Source organism: Scyliorhinus torazame, chromosome 3 (assembly GCF_047496885.1).
Source record: "Scyliorhinus torazame isolate Kashiwa2021f chromosome 3, sScyTor2.1, whole genome shotgun sequence".
NCBI classification, from domain to species: domain Eukaryota; kingdom Metazoa; phylum Chordata; class Chondrichthyes; order Carcharhiniformes; family Scyliorhinidae; genus Scyliorhinus; species Scyliorhinus torazame.
This window is the reverse complement of record NC_092709.1, coordinates 182114694-182130061: the sequence shown is the minus strand read 5'-3', so window position 1 is coordinate 182130061 and position 15368 is coordinate 182114694. Positions and strand designations below refer to the sequence as shown.

Below are 15368 nucleotides of genomic sequence, written 5' to 3'. Positions count from 1 at the left end.
GCGGGTGGGCCGGCCGATGATATGCCAACGCCATTGAAAGGCGTGTGGTGCACTTCATGACGACGCCAGTTTGAAGGGCGGTGGAGCATGGTGGGTTGGCATCAAATCAGCGCCAGTCCCAATTTTGGCACAAAAATCCATTCTCCGCCCGATCGCCGATCACGATTCCGCCATCGGACTATGGAGAATTCAACCCCTGACCTTTTAGCCAGGCGTCTATCCAGATTGCCAGGCACCAAGGCTCAAAACCTAAATGAAACTGAAACCATTTTACCTTTCTTAACACCACAAAAGTGTAGATATATTCAACTTTAAAATTATACATTTTTTATAACAATAATCTTATCTGGAGGTTTCTTTTATTGCTCACAGTGATCTTGTCATTCTTGGATGTTGTTCCTGATTACATTTGTGATCTTTTTCTCGATCTGCTAGGACTGCATGGTGGTTGAGGACCTGGAATGGATCTGATTTGTCGTTGGTTATGTCTCACTATTGCGCTTTTGTGCGTAATAGGTTCATATGATCTTGGGTCTGAACAAATCCTTGTCTCCTCGACTGGTTAGCATGTACCTTCTGTGAGATCCTGGATATGAAATTGCTGTCCCAACTGGAAATTTGGCAATTCTTTACCTGCATTTTTATTGTGCATGTTGGTCATTTCTCTTGCAGTTTGAAAAGTTGCTCTCTAGTTTTTGAGAACATAAAATAGATAAGAGTAGAAAATCTCTATGCACTGGTCGGCCAAACATGAGCTCTACCAGTGATATAATAGATGCACTTAAAGATGTTGCTCTCAGATGTAACATTGCAATGTGTAGATCTTGCTTGATCTGCCTACATTTAAGAATGAGGGATTTTACCACGTGAATCATCGATTTAGCTCGCCATTAGATCTAGGGTAATGAGGAAAATATGTAGTGTGATTGATATTCCACTTCTCACACATATCCCAAATGGTTTACCAATAAATTGCGGACCGTTATACATACTCTTTTTATGCACACCAGATAAACTGAAAATAACATTTAGGATGTATGCAACAGTTGAGTTTGACATATTGTGCAATTGTCAAATAATGGGGCACTTGTGGTAAAATAGTCGATAATGTCGAGGAAGTCAATGCCATGGACATGAAAGAGGTTGGGTGCTATTTTGGGCAAGTATGGTTAGCAAACTCATGTAGAATCAATGATGCTTTGTGCTGACTTGGCATATGCGCATAATTTGCCTCACACCTCTTGATGTTGACTTCAATGTCATTGTTCATACCCAGCCAATAGACGGTTTCTCGTGTGAGTCTTCCCGTCCATTTATGTCCATGTGTGGGTGACAAAGTTGTTGAAGAATACCAGGTTGCAAAGATTGTGGTGCGATAACCTGTCTGCCTTTTAAAATGATGCCGCAGGAGATGCCTAATTCGGCTTGGTAAGCCCAAAATAATCTCACATGTACATGGAAATGCTGAATTAAATCAGGCCATCCTTCGATGAAAGTTTTCCACCGTTTCCGTAGTGTAGAAATAATATTTCCCTGTTTCTTCATGTGACTGCTGGCGTTTGGGTTGCAGAAAATGTACTAGATCAATTGATGCACTTGCATTATCCTGCAAGTGTACTGTTGCAGCTCTCTTGAAACTGTCAAGTTTGTCTAAACATTACAGATACTTAGAGTTTAGGTCATGAACCGAGGTAATAGGAGTTGTTTCAAAGATTGATCTGTCTTGTGATGTCTAACTGATTGAATAGATTGTTACTACTGAGATCACAACATGTCAGTTAACCTGCAATCACTGGGCCTTTAGTTTCCATAATGTCGAACCTCTGTGACACCATTGAGAATTGATTGTGCTTGCACACTCGGGCTGTGGAACTACAAGTTTCACAGCAGTGCATTTTGCCACGGCCTTCCAAGTCTGTGGGTACATGTCTTTTAGAATGAAAAGAGTAGTATGTTGGCACTAGCCCCTGTGTCAATCTTGGCAAATAATGAATAGTTACCAATTTTCTTTGAACAGAATTTGAAACTTGCAAATACTGTGGATGGTGTTTTAGAGTCATATTTTCCACAAAATTGATGGTGTGAAACATATGTTCACCTCTCTTCATCTCATTATGCAAATCATTGTAATTTTTTGGTTTGTCAATCACCTCATGAAAGTTTCTGATGGGATACCAAATAGTCATGCTTACTGTTTGAAGGTACCCTTCTGTCGGGTCTGTTTGGTCAGTGCGTGGCTCTTTGTAGATGCATCAGTCTTTGGCCTAGTGCATTGCTGCCAATGACCCTTTTTGCCACATGCCTTGCAGAATTGATGAAGAGCTCGGCATTTCCTTGGTTCATGTAGAAGGCCACACCTTCCACATGTCATGCTGGTTTTGGATGTTTAATATCTTAATATATAAAGAACATTATTTCTGAGGCCCCAGGACTAATATTTGTGGCACTCTTCTAGTCACAACCTGCCAACTTGAAACGCTCCGTTCATCCCTTCTCTGTTTCCTGTCCATTATCCACACTAACCCCATCTCCATAATCCATACTAACCCCATCTCCATGATCCATATTGCTTTTTAACCTTTTATGTGGTACCTAATCAAATGTCTTTTGCAAATCTAGGTATACTATTCCCCTTTATCTACCCTATTAGGAACATCATCAAAAAAATAGTGAACAAATTTGTCAAACACAATTTCCCATTTCATAGCATCTTGAACATACTACAATTTTTAAAAGTGCTTTGTTAAGAATTCCTTAATAATAGATTCCAGAGGTTGGCACAGTGGTTAGCACTGCTGCCAATGGTGCTGAGGATCCGGGTTCAATCCCGGCTCCAGGTTACTGTCCGTGTGGAGTTTGCACATTCTTCCAGTATCTGCGTGGGTTTCACCCCCACAACCCAAAGATGTGCAGGTTAGGTGGATTGGCCACGCTAAATTGCCCATTGATTGGAAAAAAAATAATTGGGTACTCTAAATTTATTTTAAATAAAATAGATTCCAGCACTTTCCCGACAACTGATGCTGAGGTCTAACAAATGTCTTGTATCAGATCAGCATATCTTCCTTGCTCTTATACTCTATGCCCTTATTAATAAAGCCCAGAATATTATATGTGTTATTAAGTGCTCTCTCCACCTATTCTGCCACAGTCAATGATCTTTACACATATACGCCCAGGTCCCTCTGATCCTGCAACCTTTTAAGAATTTTAGCCGTTATTTTATATCGTTTTTCCATGTTCTTCCTGCCAAGATATATTATGTCACACTTTTCCATATTGAACTTCATCTGTCACCAATCTGACCACTCCAGCAACTTGTCTATGTCCTTTTGAAGTTTATAATACTTCCAAGATGTGTGTCATCCACAAATGTTGAAATTGTCCTCTGCATACCAAGATCTAGATACTTCATATAATTAGCCGGTTTGGTTCAGTTGGCTAGGCAGCTGGTTCATGATGCAGAGCAAGGACAACAAAATTGGTTTAATTCCTGTGACAGCTGAGGTTATTCATGAAAGCCCCGTCTTCTCAACCTTGCCCCTCGCCTGAGGTGAGGTGACCCTCGGGTTAAATCACCACCAGTCAGCTCTCCCCCTCAAAGGGGAAAGCAGCCTATGGTAATCTGGAACTTTGGTGCCTTTACTTACTGAATTAGTATATATATATAGGAAAAGCAGGGTCCCAATACAAACCCCTGGGGGAACACCGTTACCAACCTTCCTCCAGCTCAAAAAATATATCCATTGACTGTTACTCTCTGCTTCCTATTATTATCCAATTTTGTATCCATAGTGCTCCTGTCCCTTTTATTCCATGGGCTATAACTTTTCTCGCAAGTCTGTTGTGTGGCATTGTATCAAATGCCTTTTGAAAGTCGATGTACACCACATCATCAGCATTATCCTAATTGACTCTTTCTGTTACCCCTCCAGAACGCCAGCAAGAGAGTTAAACATGATTTCCCTTTTGAAATCCATGCAGGCTCTTGCTAATAAACCCATATTTTTCCATGCGACTACTAATTCTATCCCGAATAATTGTTTCTGGAAGCTTACCCACTACTGGTGTTAAACTGACTGGGTTGGCATGGCTGGAGCTATCCTTACAAACCTTTTTTGAACTAGAGCATAACATTTGCAATTCTCCAGTCCTCTAGCATTTCTCCTGAGTCGAGAGAAGACTGGAAGATTATGCCTAGTGCCCCTGAAATTTCCATTCTCACTTTCTTCAATATCTTCGGATGTATCTCATCTGGTCCCAGTGCTTTTAGCAACTTTAAATAGCAACATCTTCAACACTTCCTCTTTATCAATTTTGAACTCTTCCAAGGACATATTTCCTCATCTGTCACCATGGCCCGGGTAGCATCTATCTCCTCAATAAAAACAGATGCAAAGCATTCATTTAGTACCTCAGCCATATCCCCAGCCTCCATGTGTAAATTTCCTTTTAGGCCCCTCATCAGCCCTGCTCCTCCTTTTACCACCATTTTACTATTTTTTGCCTATAGAAGACTTTAGATTTCCCCTTTATGTTTCCTGCTAGTCTTTTCTTAAATTCCCTCTTTGCTTCTCTAATGTGCTTTTTTACCTCCACTCTGAACCATCTGTATTCCTTTAGGTTCTCAACTGTATTTTCAACCTGACATATGTCATAAGCGCATTTTGTCTTCCTGATCTTAATTTCTATCTCCTTTTTCATCTAGGAAGCGTTGAATTTGTTTACCCTTTTCCTTTTAAGGGAATATACAGTGACTGTGTCCAGCTCATTTCTGTTCTGAAGGTAGCCCATTGTTCAGCTACAGTTTTCAAAAACCTGGACTAACGGTGTATCGTTTCCTGGTCTACTGGACACAGCCTGCTGTAGAACATTTTCCTGAACACAACCGAGGAGCCTTCGCCCCTCTCTGTCGTTTACACTACCACTGTCCCAGTCAACCTTTGGGTAATTAAAGTCCCTGATTATAACTACTCTATAACGTCTCTAAGCAATTGCTTCTGTTTTTTGCCTCGTAGGAACAGGTGCTTGCTTCAGCTACACCCCTCAATTTTATATATATGTAAAAGCTTTGAAAATCTTTTTTTTATACACTTGGCTAGTTTGTTCTCACACTTTAACTTTTCCCTTTTATCACCATTTTGGTATCCCTTTACTGCTTTGTAAAACACTCCCAATCGTCATGTTTACTGCTATTGTTGACAGCATTATAAGCTCTTCTTTCAATCTAAAACTATTTTTAGCTTGTAATGACCACTGGATGTTATAAGATGGTTATGTTTTAAACTGTCTCAATTAATTCAAGGGAAAATGCAGTAGTGGAGAGGGGTAAATGACCTTATATGAAGTCTATTTGGAGACACGCTCTCATGTGACCTGGTTGTCATGGCGTCAAGGACCCAGATCATAACTTAAGGGGCCAGCTTTATTCACTGAAAACCAAAAGAAAAGGCAGCTGTTTTTACTGCTTTCAGACTCTTGAAGGCAATCTAACTGAGGGTTTTGGAGTAGTGGTCCAACAACGCTTGTTATGCCAAGCAGAAGAAGAGAACTGCTTTTGGGTTAACCACCAAGCAGTGGGCTAGTGTCGATGAAGCCAATATTCAAGGAAACAAGGATTTTGAAGAGTAAAAGACCACAAAATCACCAACAGGTACCTTGCAATTGGGAAGTCGAGTATGTTAAAAAGTTTGAGGGAAAAGGATGTTGTTTGAAAGGGCACAAGAAGATTCTAGTGAGTGAGGGAGAAATTAACTTGGTAAAACAAGGAACGTTGGGTTTTAATCACATGATTACAATTTTGTGGTGATTGTGGTGTAATGTATGAACACAGCACAGATAAAAAGTTACGAAGAAATACTTTTTGGTGTATTACTGACCTCATATATAATGTTTAATCAATGTTGATTTTATTCTGTGCATCACAGTAAAAAACTTAAAATGCAAAATCTTGTTTGGTGACCCTTTGCCATATCTCTTTTTAACACTCATCTTTACAAGGATGCTACCAAACATTCTAGTAAGTCATGGATGGATCTTTGAGAGTTTTTATTTTTTAATGGAATGTATTTTTGTTGAATATGTTCAATCATTTCATTAAATATTCCCTCTGTTTATTTATTGCCTTACCTTGTCGTCTATTTACCCAATCAACCTTAGTCATCTTTCCTCTCATATCTAAGTAATTGACCTTGTTTAAGTTTAAGGATCTCAACTAAAAAATAAAGAAAATGGCAGAAATACAAAGCCCAAGTCAAAATGTTCAAATGAAAAAAAAGGAATTAAAAATGCCTTTATGTAGCACTTTTCATAACTTCAAGTGTTTCCAAAGAGTTTTACAACAAATGAAGTATTTTTTCAAGTGTAGTCACTGTTGTTATGTAGGAATCTCAGCAGCTAATTTGCACACAGCATGCATCCCCAATCAGCAGTGTGATGATTACCTGATAATCTGTTTTTAGTGATTGTGGAGGGATACATTTTAGCCAGGACACATCTCTGCTACTTCAAAAGAGTCCTGAGATCTTTTACATCCGCCTGCAAAGGGCAAATGTGCTACAGTTTTGAAAGATAGCACCTCTGACAGTGTCACATTCTCTGAATACAGCAGTTTCAGGCTAGATTCTGTACTCAGGTCTATGACGTGGGACTTGAACATATTCAAACACAGAGTGGCGAGTGCTCCCATTGTCGCCACAACATTGACACATGGGGCGCGATTCTCCACTCCCACGCCGAAGTGGCCGCACCGTCGTGAACGCCGTCGAGGTTCAAGACGGCGCGGAACGGCCCCGGTCCCGACCGTTTCAGGCCCTGACAATGGGCCAGGATCGGGGCCGCGTCATCTACACGCGCCAGGCCTTGTTGCCCGCGTAAAAGCGGCGCCGCATAGATGACGCGGCCGGCACCGCATAATTGGCGTCATCCACGCATGCGCAGGTTGGCCGGCGCCAACCCGCGCATGCGTGGTTGCCGTCCTCTCTAAGTCCGCCCTGCAAGAAGATGGGGACGGATCTTGCGGTGCCGCGGAAGGAAGGAGGTCCTCCTTCAGAGAGGACGACCCGATGATCGGTGGGCACCGATCGCGGGCCACCCCACATTTCAGGTGAAGCCCGGTGCAGGATCCCCCCTCGCCCCCCCACAGGCCGCCCCCCCCCCCAGCGTTCACGCACCGCTCACGACTGCAGCGACCAGGTGTGGACGGCGCCGGGGGGAACCTGCCATTTTGGCCTGGCCGCTCGGCCCATCCGTGCCTCAGAATAGCCGGGGTGCTGGAGAATCGCTATTTTCGGTGTCTCCGGCAATTCTCCGGCCTGCGGAAACTCGACCGGGCCATTCCTGCCGCTTGGGAGAATCGCAGGAGGGCGTTGGACCGGCGTTCCGGGAAATTTTGGCGGCCCAGGCGATTCTCCTAACCGGCGTGGGAGTGGAGAATCGCGCCCATGATGTGCCAGGTGTACCTTTCACATTAGAATGATACTGGAGTTTAAAAATTCTGGAAAAGGATGTTGAGGTTGCGATCTCTTGAAATTTCTGGTAGGTAAGAGTGAGCAATATGATAGTCCTTTTTGAAAATGAAAATCGCTTATTGTCACAAGTAGGCTTCAATGAAGTTACTGTGAAAAGCCCCTACTCGCCACATTCCGGCGCCTGTTTGGAGAGGCTGTTACGGGAATTGAAACGTGCTGCTGGCCTGCCTTGGTCTGCTTTCAAAGCCAACGATTTAGCCCTGTGCTAAACAGCCCAGGCTGTTTTGCCAGCCCATTTTCTGCTTGCCATAGAACTATTTGTGGGCAGGCAAACTCACATTTGTAAGTGATGGCATATGACATTATTTCTCAATACATACCATTAGCAATGCTGGGTACAATGAATACTATTGCTTCCTCAGCATCTAGTGCAGCATGAGTCAGAAGCTCAATGTGTAGGCAGAACAGTCAACTTCACTGGGGAAATAGTTTATTAAATATGTGGATTTTGGAAGTTTCTTTGGAAGCTACAATTATTTAATTTAAGAAGTACAATACAGAGAACAACCTAAAAAAAAATTAATGTGCCTTGAGTTCTAATCAGTAAATTTAATTTTGAAATTTCACCTCAACTTAATTAAATGAAAGTACAGAAATTCTCGATGAAATAGAGGTATTCATTTTTATAGTAATATAGGCAAGCCAAAGGCTATGTGGGCATCTTTAGCATCCCAAAATATTCATTTATGCTACAATGAAATGTAATTGAAGTGGATTGAATGATGCTTACTCTCTTTGGCTCCAGCCTCTTGGGTCTTCGGTTTTCATAGTTTCAGCTGGACATTCAGTAATCTCATTTTTTTCATTTAATTTGTTCAATATTTTTTCATCAACACGGCCACTTTCTGACACAGCAGTAAGATGAATTTCCTGACTTCCACATGTATTATCTACTGACCCAGATTTTAAAATTTCATCAGTGTCCTTGAGTTCAGCTCTGCAGTTCATCTCCTTTGTTAATCTACGCTGATCTTTCATTTCATGTGGTGACTGAATCCCAGGCTGCTTCTTCACTCCCTTTTGGCTATTATAGCACACATCTGCTGCCATAAAATGATCGTCTTTGAACCCTATAATGCTTCCTTTCTTAGTTCCTTCAGCTTGAACTGGTTGAGAATTGTTGCAACTGGAGACTTGAAGACAGCTTCCCTTTTCTCCTCCCAAGCTGCACTTCTTAACCTCAACAACTAGTTGATTATTTTCAGAGTTACTGGCAGGTGTTTGAAGGCTTCCTTCAACTTTCCTGCTCTCCTCTCCTTCTGCATTTCCATTTTGCTGAACAAGTTCTGAATGGGATAATCCCTGACTTTGTTCTGAGGCGCAGGAAGTTTGTACATCTTCACTTGTATGGCAGTTGATATTATGCAGACTGCTTTCTGCACTTTTAAAGTTTATGATAATATGGTTTAGAAAATTCTTAGTTCTTTCGAGGTAATTGAAATGATCAGCACTTACTGTGAAAAGATAATTGGAAAAGCAAGAATTAATGAGACAATTAATATTTGTTTCCCATAATAAGAACACAAACCGTCAATTTCCATTTAGCTGTTCCTGCCCTTCCATTGTAACTTCACTGGAGGTATGGTGGACTAGGATCAGCTCGGAGGAGTTTTCTGGCCATACTTCCTCTATGAACAGGAAAGATCTATTTTTCCTGACAATCCTGTTTCACTTTCATTAATCGCAACTTAATTGCACTTTCTCATCATAACTTTGCTCTGCTAAGAAACTTATATTTTAAATTTACTTGTATTTTTCCGTTTAATCGTCTTCTGGGTAACTCATCCTGCAAGTCTATTTCTATGTGCATAAAAAAGCAGTTCTTCATGACTATCCTCTTATTCCACTCCTGATATTCAGTGCTGGTGTTAGCCTTGGCTATTTGGTAGCACATCTATATTTGTGGCAGTAGGTCACAACGTTAAATCCCATTCCAAAGACTAGATTACAAAATCAAGGCTGACACTCCAGTGAAGGTACTGAAGGAGTGCTGCACTGTCAGAGATGCTGGCTTCTGAATGGGATGTTAAACCAATTCAACCCCCTCTCCCCCTGGCTTCTCAGGTTGGTATAATAGATCCTATTATATGATTTTGAAGAAGAGCAGCGGCAGAACTTGAATATTGCTGAAAAAAAACATTGTCCAGAGATTGTCACCATGCACTCGTCTGGACAAAAGCAAGAATGCCAAATGTCAAACAACCAGAACAATGTATACTATAGGAAAAGGGTGCTGATTGGTTGCTAAGTCAACTCTGATTGGTCAAGGCTTTGCCATGCAGAAAGAAATGGGGCTGATAGGATCCCAAGCTGAATATGTTCATGCCTTGCACCTTTTTTGAATTAGTTGGAGCTTGAGGAGCCTATTATCAAGACAGGTCATCTAGTCATTATCACATTGTTGTTTGTGGGAGCTCCCTGTATGCAAATTGGTCACTGTGTTTCTTACCTTATTTTAGTAGCTATACTTCAAAAGTACTTCATTGGTTACAAAAGATTTCCTTCCTTATTTTTAGATTAAAACAGGAAAAAAATGAAAAACAAACTATGACTGTTATGAGTAGAATTCTGATAATTCAATAACGGTCTTTATTAGTTGCATGCCGTGAAAGAGTAAGTTGTCGCACCTAGAAGCCCCTATTGTAACCATCTGATAGTCACAGATGAGGGCTCAAAGAAGGGATATATATGTCAGGCTTTGTTAGGCCAATGCTGAGTATCGCAATTTGCTCAGTCCTATTCTATATATGTATTTGCGGCGGATTATGCAAGGTTGTTTGTGAGTCAGCTATGTCCTGCCAGTAAGGATTATGTTATCAGGCTGTTTACAGGCACGGCAAGTAAGTTGCCATGGTTGCACGAACACTCCCTAATGTTATGACTGAGCCAGATACCCATTTGATTTAAACAATCAGCAACTGAAGGACAGCAGTTTTGGACCAGTTGGCCCGGAATTTTCTGCATAATTATGATATAAGAGCGATCCTATGCCATATTTTTCCAAGGGACATTTACGAATAACTGATTAATACCAAAACATTGGTAGATGCAAACTTCCTCATTAATTTGCGTGCTTCCATGATCAGCACAGCGAAATATCTTATTTACAATCACTTCACCTCTGGGTTAAAGACCTGCATAAATAATGCACAGGTGTGCCCAAATATTTCAGTGCAACAAGGCTCAAGGTCATCTGATGTCAGTGCAACTGAAATTTTGCAGCAATATTCTTTACGATTTAAAAATGTACTCTGACTAAAGTCCTAACTAAAATTAACAAGAGACATCCAGATTTAACTTCTTTACTCGGAATTGAAGGATTGCTGATAGGGTTAGATGTAGTAAGAGGGGAGGATTGCATTGATCTATTGGTACTGTTTCTGCACTGTAAATACAATGTAATTCTATGTAAAGTGCTCTCAGTCTCAGAGCACTCAAACTGTTTTGTGCCACTGCCATCCTACCCTCCACACATTTGGAGGACTCCATAGTGTCCTCCATAGTGGGCACGTTCCTTTTCTACATAATCACGGAGCAGGAGAAACAAGAGGCTCTTAGAATGTGGCTCAATGACAGGAGTACTCACAGAGAGAAAACCCTAGTCTGGCAATGCAAAGGCTGGAAAATTTCTCAGAGTGAGAAATTTCCCAGCCAAAATCTATGAACGTTGAAATTACATCCGGTCGAGATGTTAATCACAGGGGCAGCACGGTGGCACAATGGTTAGCATTGCTGCCTCGCAGCGCCAGGGACCGGGGTTCGAAACTGACCTTGAGTGACTGTCATTGTGGAGTTTGTATGTTCGCCCTGTGCTTGCATGGGTTTCCTCCAGGTGCTCCAATTCCCTCCCACAATACAAAGATTCGCAGGTTAGGTGGATTGGCCATGATAAATTGCCTGTTCGTGTCCAAAGGTTAGGTGGGGTTATGGGGATAGGATGGGGTGTAGGCCTGGGTAGGGTGCTCTTTCAGACTGTCGGTGCAGAGTCAATGGGCTGAATGGCCTCCTTCTGCACTGCAGTGATTTCATGAAAATGCTGAATAATTCAGGCTTTGGCTTTTTAATACGAGTGGTTTAATTCTGTTGAAATTAACACTAAAGTCAGTATTTCATGGTGCCCCACCCACCACCACATCCCACACCCCTGAGACAGATGAGCAAGTCATTTAAATCGCCATTTGGGACAGAGGGACTGTAATCTCCCGCCGGGATGAAGGTGTGCTAAAATCCTGGCCCATGAATACGAAGGTGTACACATTCAGAAGTTCAGTAAGTTAAGTTTTATTTCTGTATCCAAAAGGGACTAGACATGTTGTTGCAGATTGTGCAAGAAAACCTAGGCCACTCCTGCTCCAGAGTTCCCCCCTCCCAGCCAAGACATTTCCACATCCCCCCCAATCAATTCCGGCACATCCACTTACATTTATACTGGCATGATTTTAATGGCTCGGCTGTCCTGGGTGGGAAGTCAGCAAACTATCTATAAATAAGTCTGAGGCATTAAATTGACCTGAACCTGCTTGCTGCTGCGTCTGGACAGAGAAGCCATTCGCTTTGTTGTGTCTCCATTCGGGACTAAAGATAAAGGCCCTTTTAAAAAGAATTCTCAATGGATAAAACCACTTAAAAATTGCTTATCAAATATCTACAAGTGGAACACAGATGATCAACACCTGGGAACTCAGGTTGCTATAGGTAAATGAGCTCTGCAGAAAATGTAAGCATAAGTTCCCACAGGCAAGATTGGTGCAGAAACAAGCTTTAATTTCAGTATAATCTTTGCATAAGGATGAGTAAATTCTGTATTTTACGTTGTGTGATGGCATGGACATGCCAGCTTGGCTCAGTAACTCCACTTGCACTTCTGAGTGAGAAGGTTGCAGGTTCAAGTCACGCTGCAGGTCTTAAGTGAATAATTTCGGCTGATACTGAGGGAGTACTACATTGTTAGAGGTGCCGAGATGAAAAATCAAAGCTCCAACAACCCTTTCAGTGATCATATATGTTCTTAAGGCATTACTCAAAAAGGAGGGAAGATCTCTCAATGTGCTCGTCTGCATCTACAAACTCCACAAAAAACAATGGGCAGGATTCTCCAGCGTTAAAACGCGGGCGTTTCACTCTGGACTTTGTTGAAGAAAGTCCAGAGTGATTCTCCTAGTTGAAGGGGGCTAGCAGGGCCTCGGAGTGCTCCTCGCAGCTCTGGCTGCCGATACGGGGCCCTGCACTTCCAGTTGGGAGTCCGCGCATGCGTATGGCGGCGGCCCCACGCGACATGACGGGCTCACAACTCGGAGCGGCCCCGAAAATATAGGCCCCCCGGAGATCGTGCACACCTGCGGATTGGTGGCCTCTGATCGCTAGCCTGGCCATCCCTGAGGCCACTCCCAAAGAAGGATCCCCCCGCCCCCCCCACCAGGGATTCCACGGACTGAGTCCACAGTCGCCCCGACCATTCCCAACAGGCAAAATGTGGTTAGAACCATGCCGTCGGGTACTCAGCCAGTTATCGTTGGTGAATCGCGGGGGCGGGGGGCTCTGTTAACCGCTCCCTACCCGGGGACAGGACAATCACAGGAGTGGCTTTGTGCCAGTTTTCGGCGTCAATGGCCACTCTCCGCCACCGCGCCGATCGCGATTTGGGAGCAGAGGCTCGGAGAATCCCGCCCAATTTAATTGGTTATTTATCACATGTGACACTTTACTCGGGCTGGTTTAGCACAGTGGGCTAAACAGCTTGCTTGTAATGCAGAACAAGGCCAGCAGCATGGGTTCAATTCCCGTACCGCCTCCCCGAACAGGCGCCGGAATGTGGGGACTAGGGGATTTTCATTGAAGCCTACTTGTGACAATAAGCTATTATTATTTACTATGTGCATATTACCTGCCGCATTTCCCCATATGACAACAGCGCTGATGCATGAAAGAGTCTCCAAAACAAAATCTCTGTGAGGTAAACCTTAGTTCTCCAGATCATTCACTTACTTAAATTCAAAGAAGTTAGTTAATGAGAGCTAGCTTTTCCCCGAACGTGCATAGGTGCACTGCTCATGTTTAAAGTGAAATAATTTGCCAGTACAGAAGCTTCCTGCTGCTTGTTCAGCCACCAGCATTTATGGCAGCATTGGCTATAAGTTTAAAGAATCTTAACCTCCAGTGGCAAGCTCATCTCTCTTGGTACTTCAATTAAATTGCTTGGTGACAGCACCCAGAGAAATGTAAACCTGCCTTGCCCAGGCATCAGATTACCAGGTTTCACATCTAATGTCTAACTGGTTACAATCTTCCATTTAGCTCATTTACCTCCTCCATGACAAGGCTTACATGACACAAGTACAACGGCAAATAAAAACTTAATACAATAAATCCCTGTACACACACACACCTTTTTTTCTATATGCTCTGTACAATGCAGGATAAATCAAATGTAGAGATGATGGGAAATCTACAAGTGTAGCCCAAAAGTCACAAAAGGAAATACATCCAGACCGTACAGATGGTCCAACATAGAATTATGGAAAGTAGTGTGAATTTTTCTCGTCATAGAGGTGGAATAATTGAGGAACAGTAAACAATCAGGGACCCCAGAATAGAAATGCAAAATACTGTGGGTGCTTGAAATCTGAAGCAAGAAGAAAAAGCGGGAAAAGAACTCTGCGGGCCAGGCAATATTTACGGTGAAAAACATAATTAATATATCAGGTCAATGTACTTTCATTAGAACTGTTTTGATCAGGACTGTTTATGTGATGAAAGGCCATCGACCTGAAACTCTGTTTCTCTTCACAGATACTACCTGACTTGTTGAGATTCCCAGCTTTTTTCGATCTTAACCCAGAACAGAATCTACCCTGAATAAAAGCCCACTGGCAGTGAAACACTATAATTACCTCACATCAGAGCAGCAGCAATACAATAACTATCAAAGATGGGAGGTACAGAACTGTAGGAAAATCATTTCATTCCCTGAATTTGCAGATTACAATAATATCATTTTTGATATGTACAGCAAGTTTGAGGAACGGGGTGTAGGCTTTGTACTTTAATGTGTTATCCCATTTGCAAACAAAGAGTAAACAGTTATTCTATTTGTTATGACAAACTTGTTCTATTTTATAGTTTTGTTCCTACCTCTGTGGTTGATATTTGCACGGTACAGTTCACATACAGCAGTAACTATTTCAGTGGTTGTTTGCAGTATCTCTTTAGCACTTTTGAATTTTGCCAGCAATTCAATGCTAATCTGTTTGCTTAGGAACAAAACTGTATCAAGATTCTGCTTAATACTCTCTTCGCCCTCCTCATAAAGTTTCCCTTTTCCCTGAAGCAAAGAGTTGAGAACATGATTTTTTTGCCGAATTGCTGCAATTGTATTGAGATTGTTGCATGGCTGGCATCCGTTTTCAAACTTGGCCTCCTCCATTCTTCACAGTTATTAGATCTGAGGATCTGAGAATCGGTGCCGCCTTCTCAAACAGGGCCTCTCAAAAACTTGAAACAATTATAACTTTGATCCAGTATGAAATACAGTGTGACATTCACTGACTGAAGTGTTCCTTAATGGTTCTCTTTCTTGCTGTTGACTGTTGTGCTCTACTTCCTGCAGATAAATGTTACCAAGACGACTGGGAGGTGGGACACTCCATAGAGCAAAAGAGACATGCTTTCTTTCAAAGAAAAAAAAGTACATTGTACATATTTCAATATAAATCCAGCATTCAACCTGTAACCTTTCATACATTGGGGTAGAAATTCATGCACAGAATCAGCACCATTACTTGAACAATATGTAAATAATTTTGTTGCTGCAATTAGAAGGTGACACTGATCATGGGCCTT

The 15368-nt window shown here is 42.1% G+C and overlaps 1 protein-coding gene across 1 annotated transcript in view; it reads right to left on the bottom strand.

Moving 5' to 3' along the window:
- The window catches only part of dthd1 (death domain containing 1), a 60521-nt gene extending 45419 nt beyond the window's left edge, over positions 1–15102 (bottom strand). The window contains exons 1-2 of the mRNA XM_072496550.1: positions 14661–15102; positions 8260–8983 (exon numbers count right to left, since the gene is read on the bottom strand). Of these exons, the coding sequence (XP_072352651.1) occupies positions 8260–8983; positions 14661–14952 (1016 nt within the window). The 5' untranslated portion in view covers positions 14953–15102. The remainder of the gene's footprint in view (positions 1–8259; positions 8984–14660) is intronic.
- Between the last annotated feature and the right edge of the window lie 266 nt (positions 15103–15368).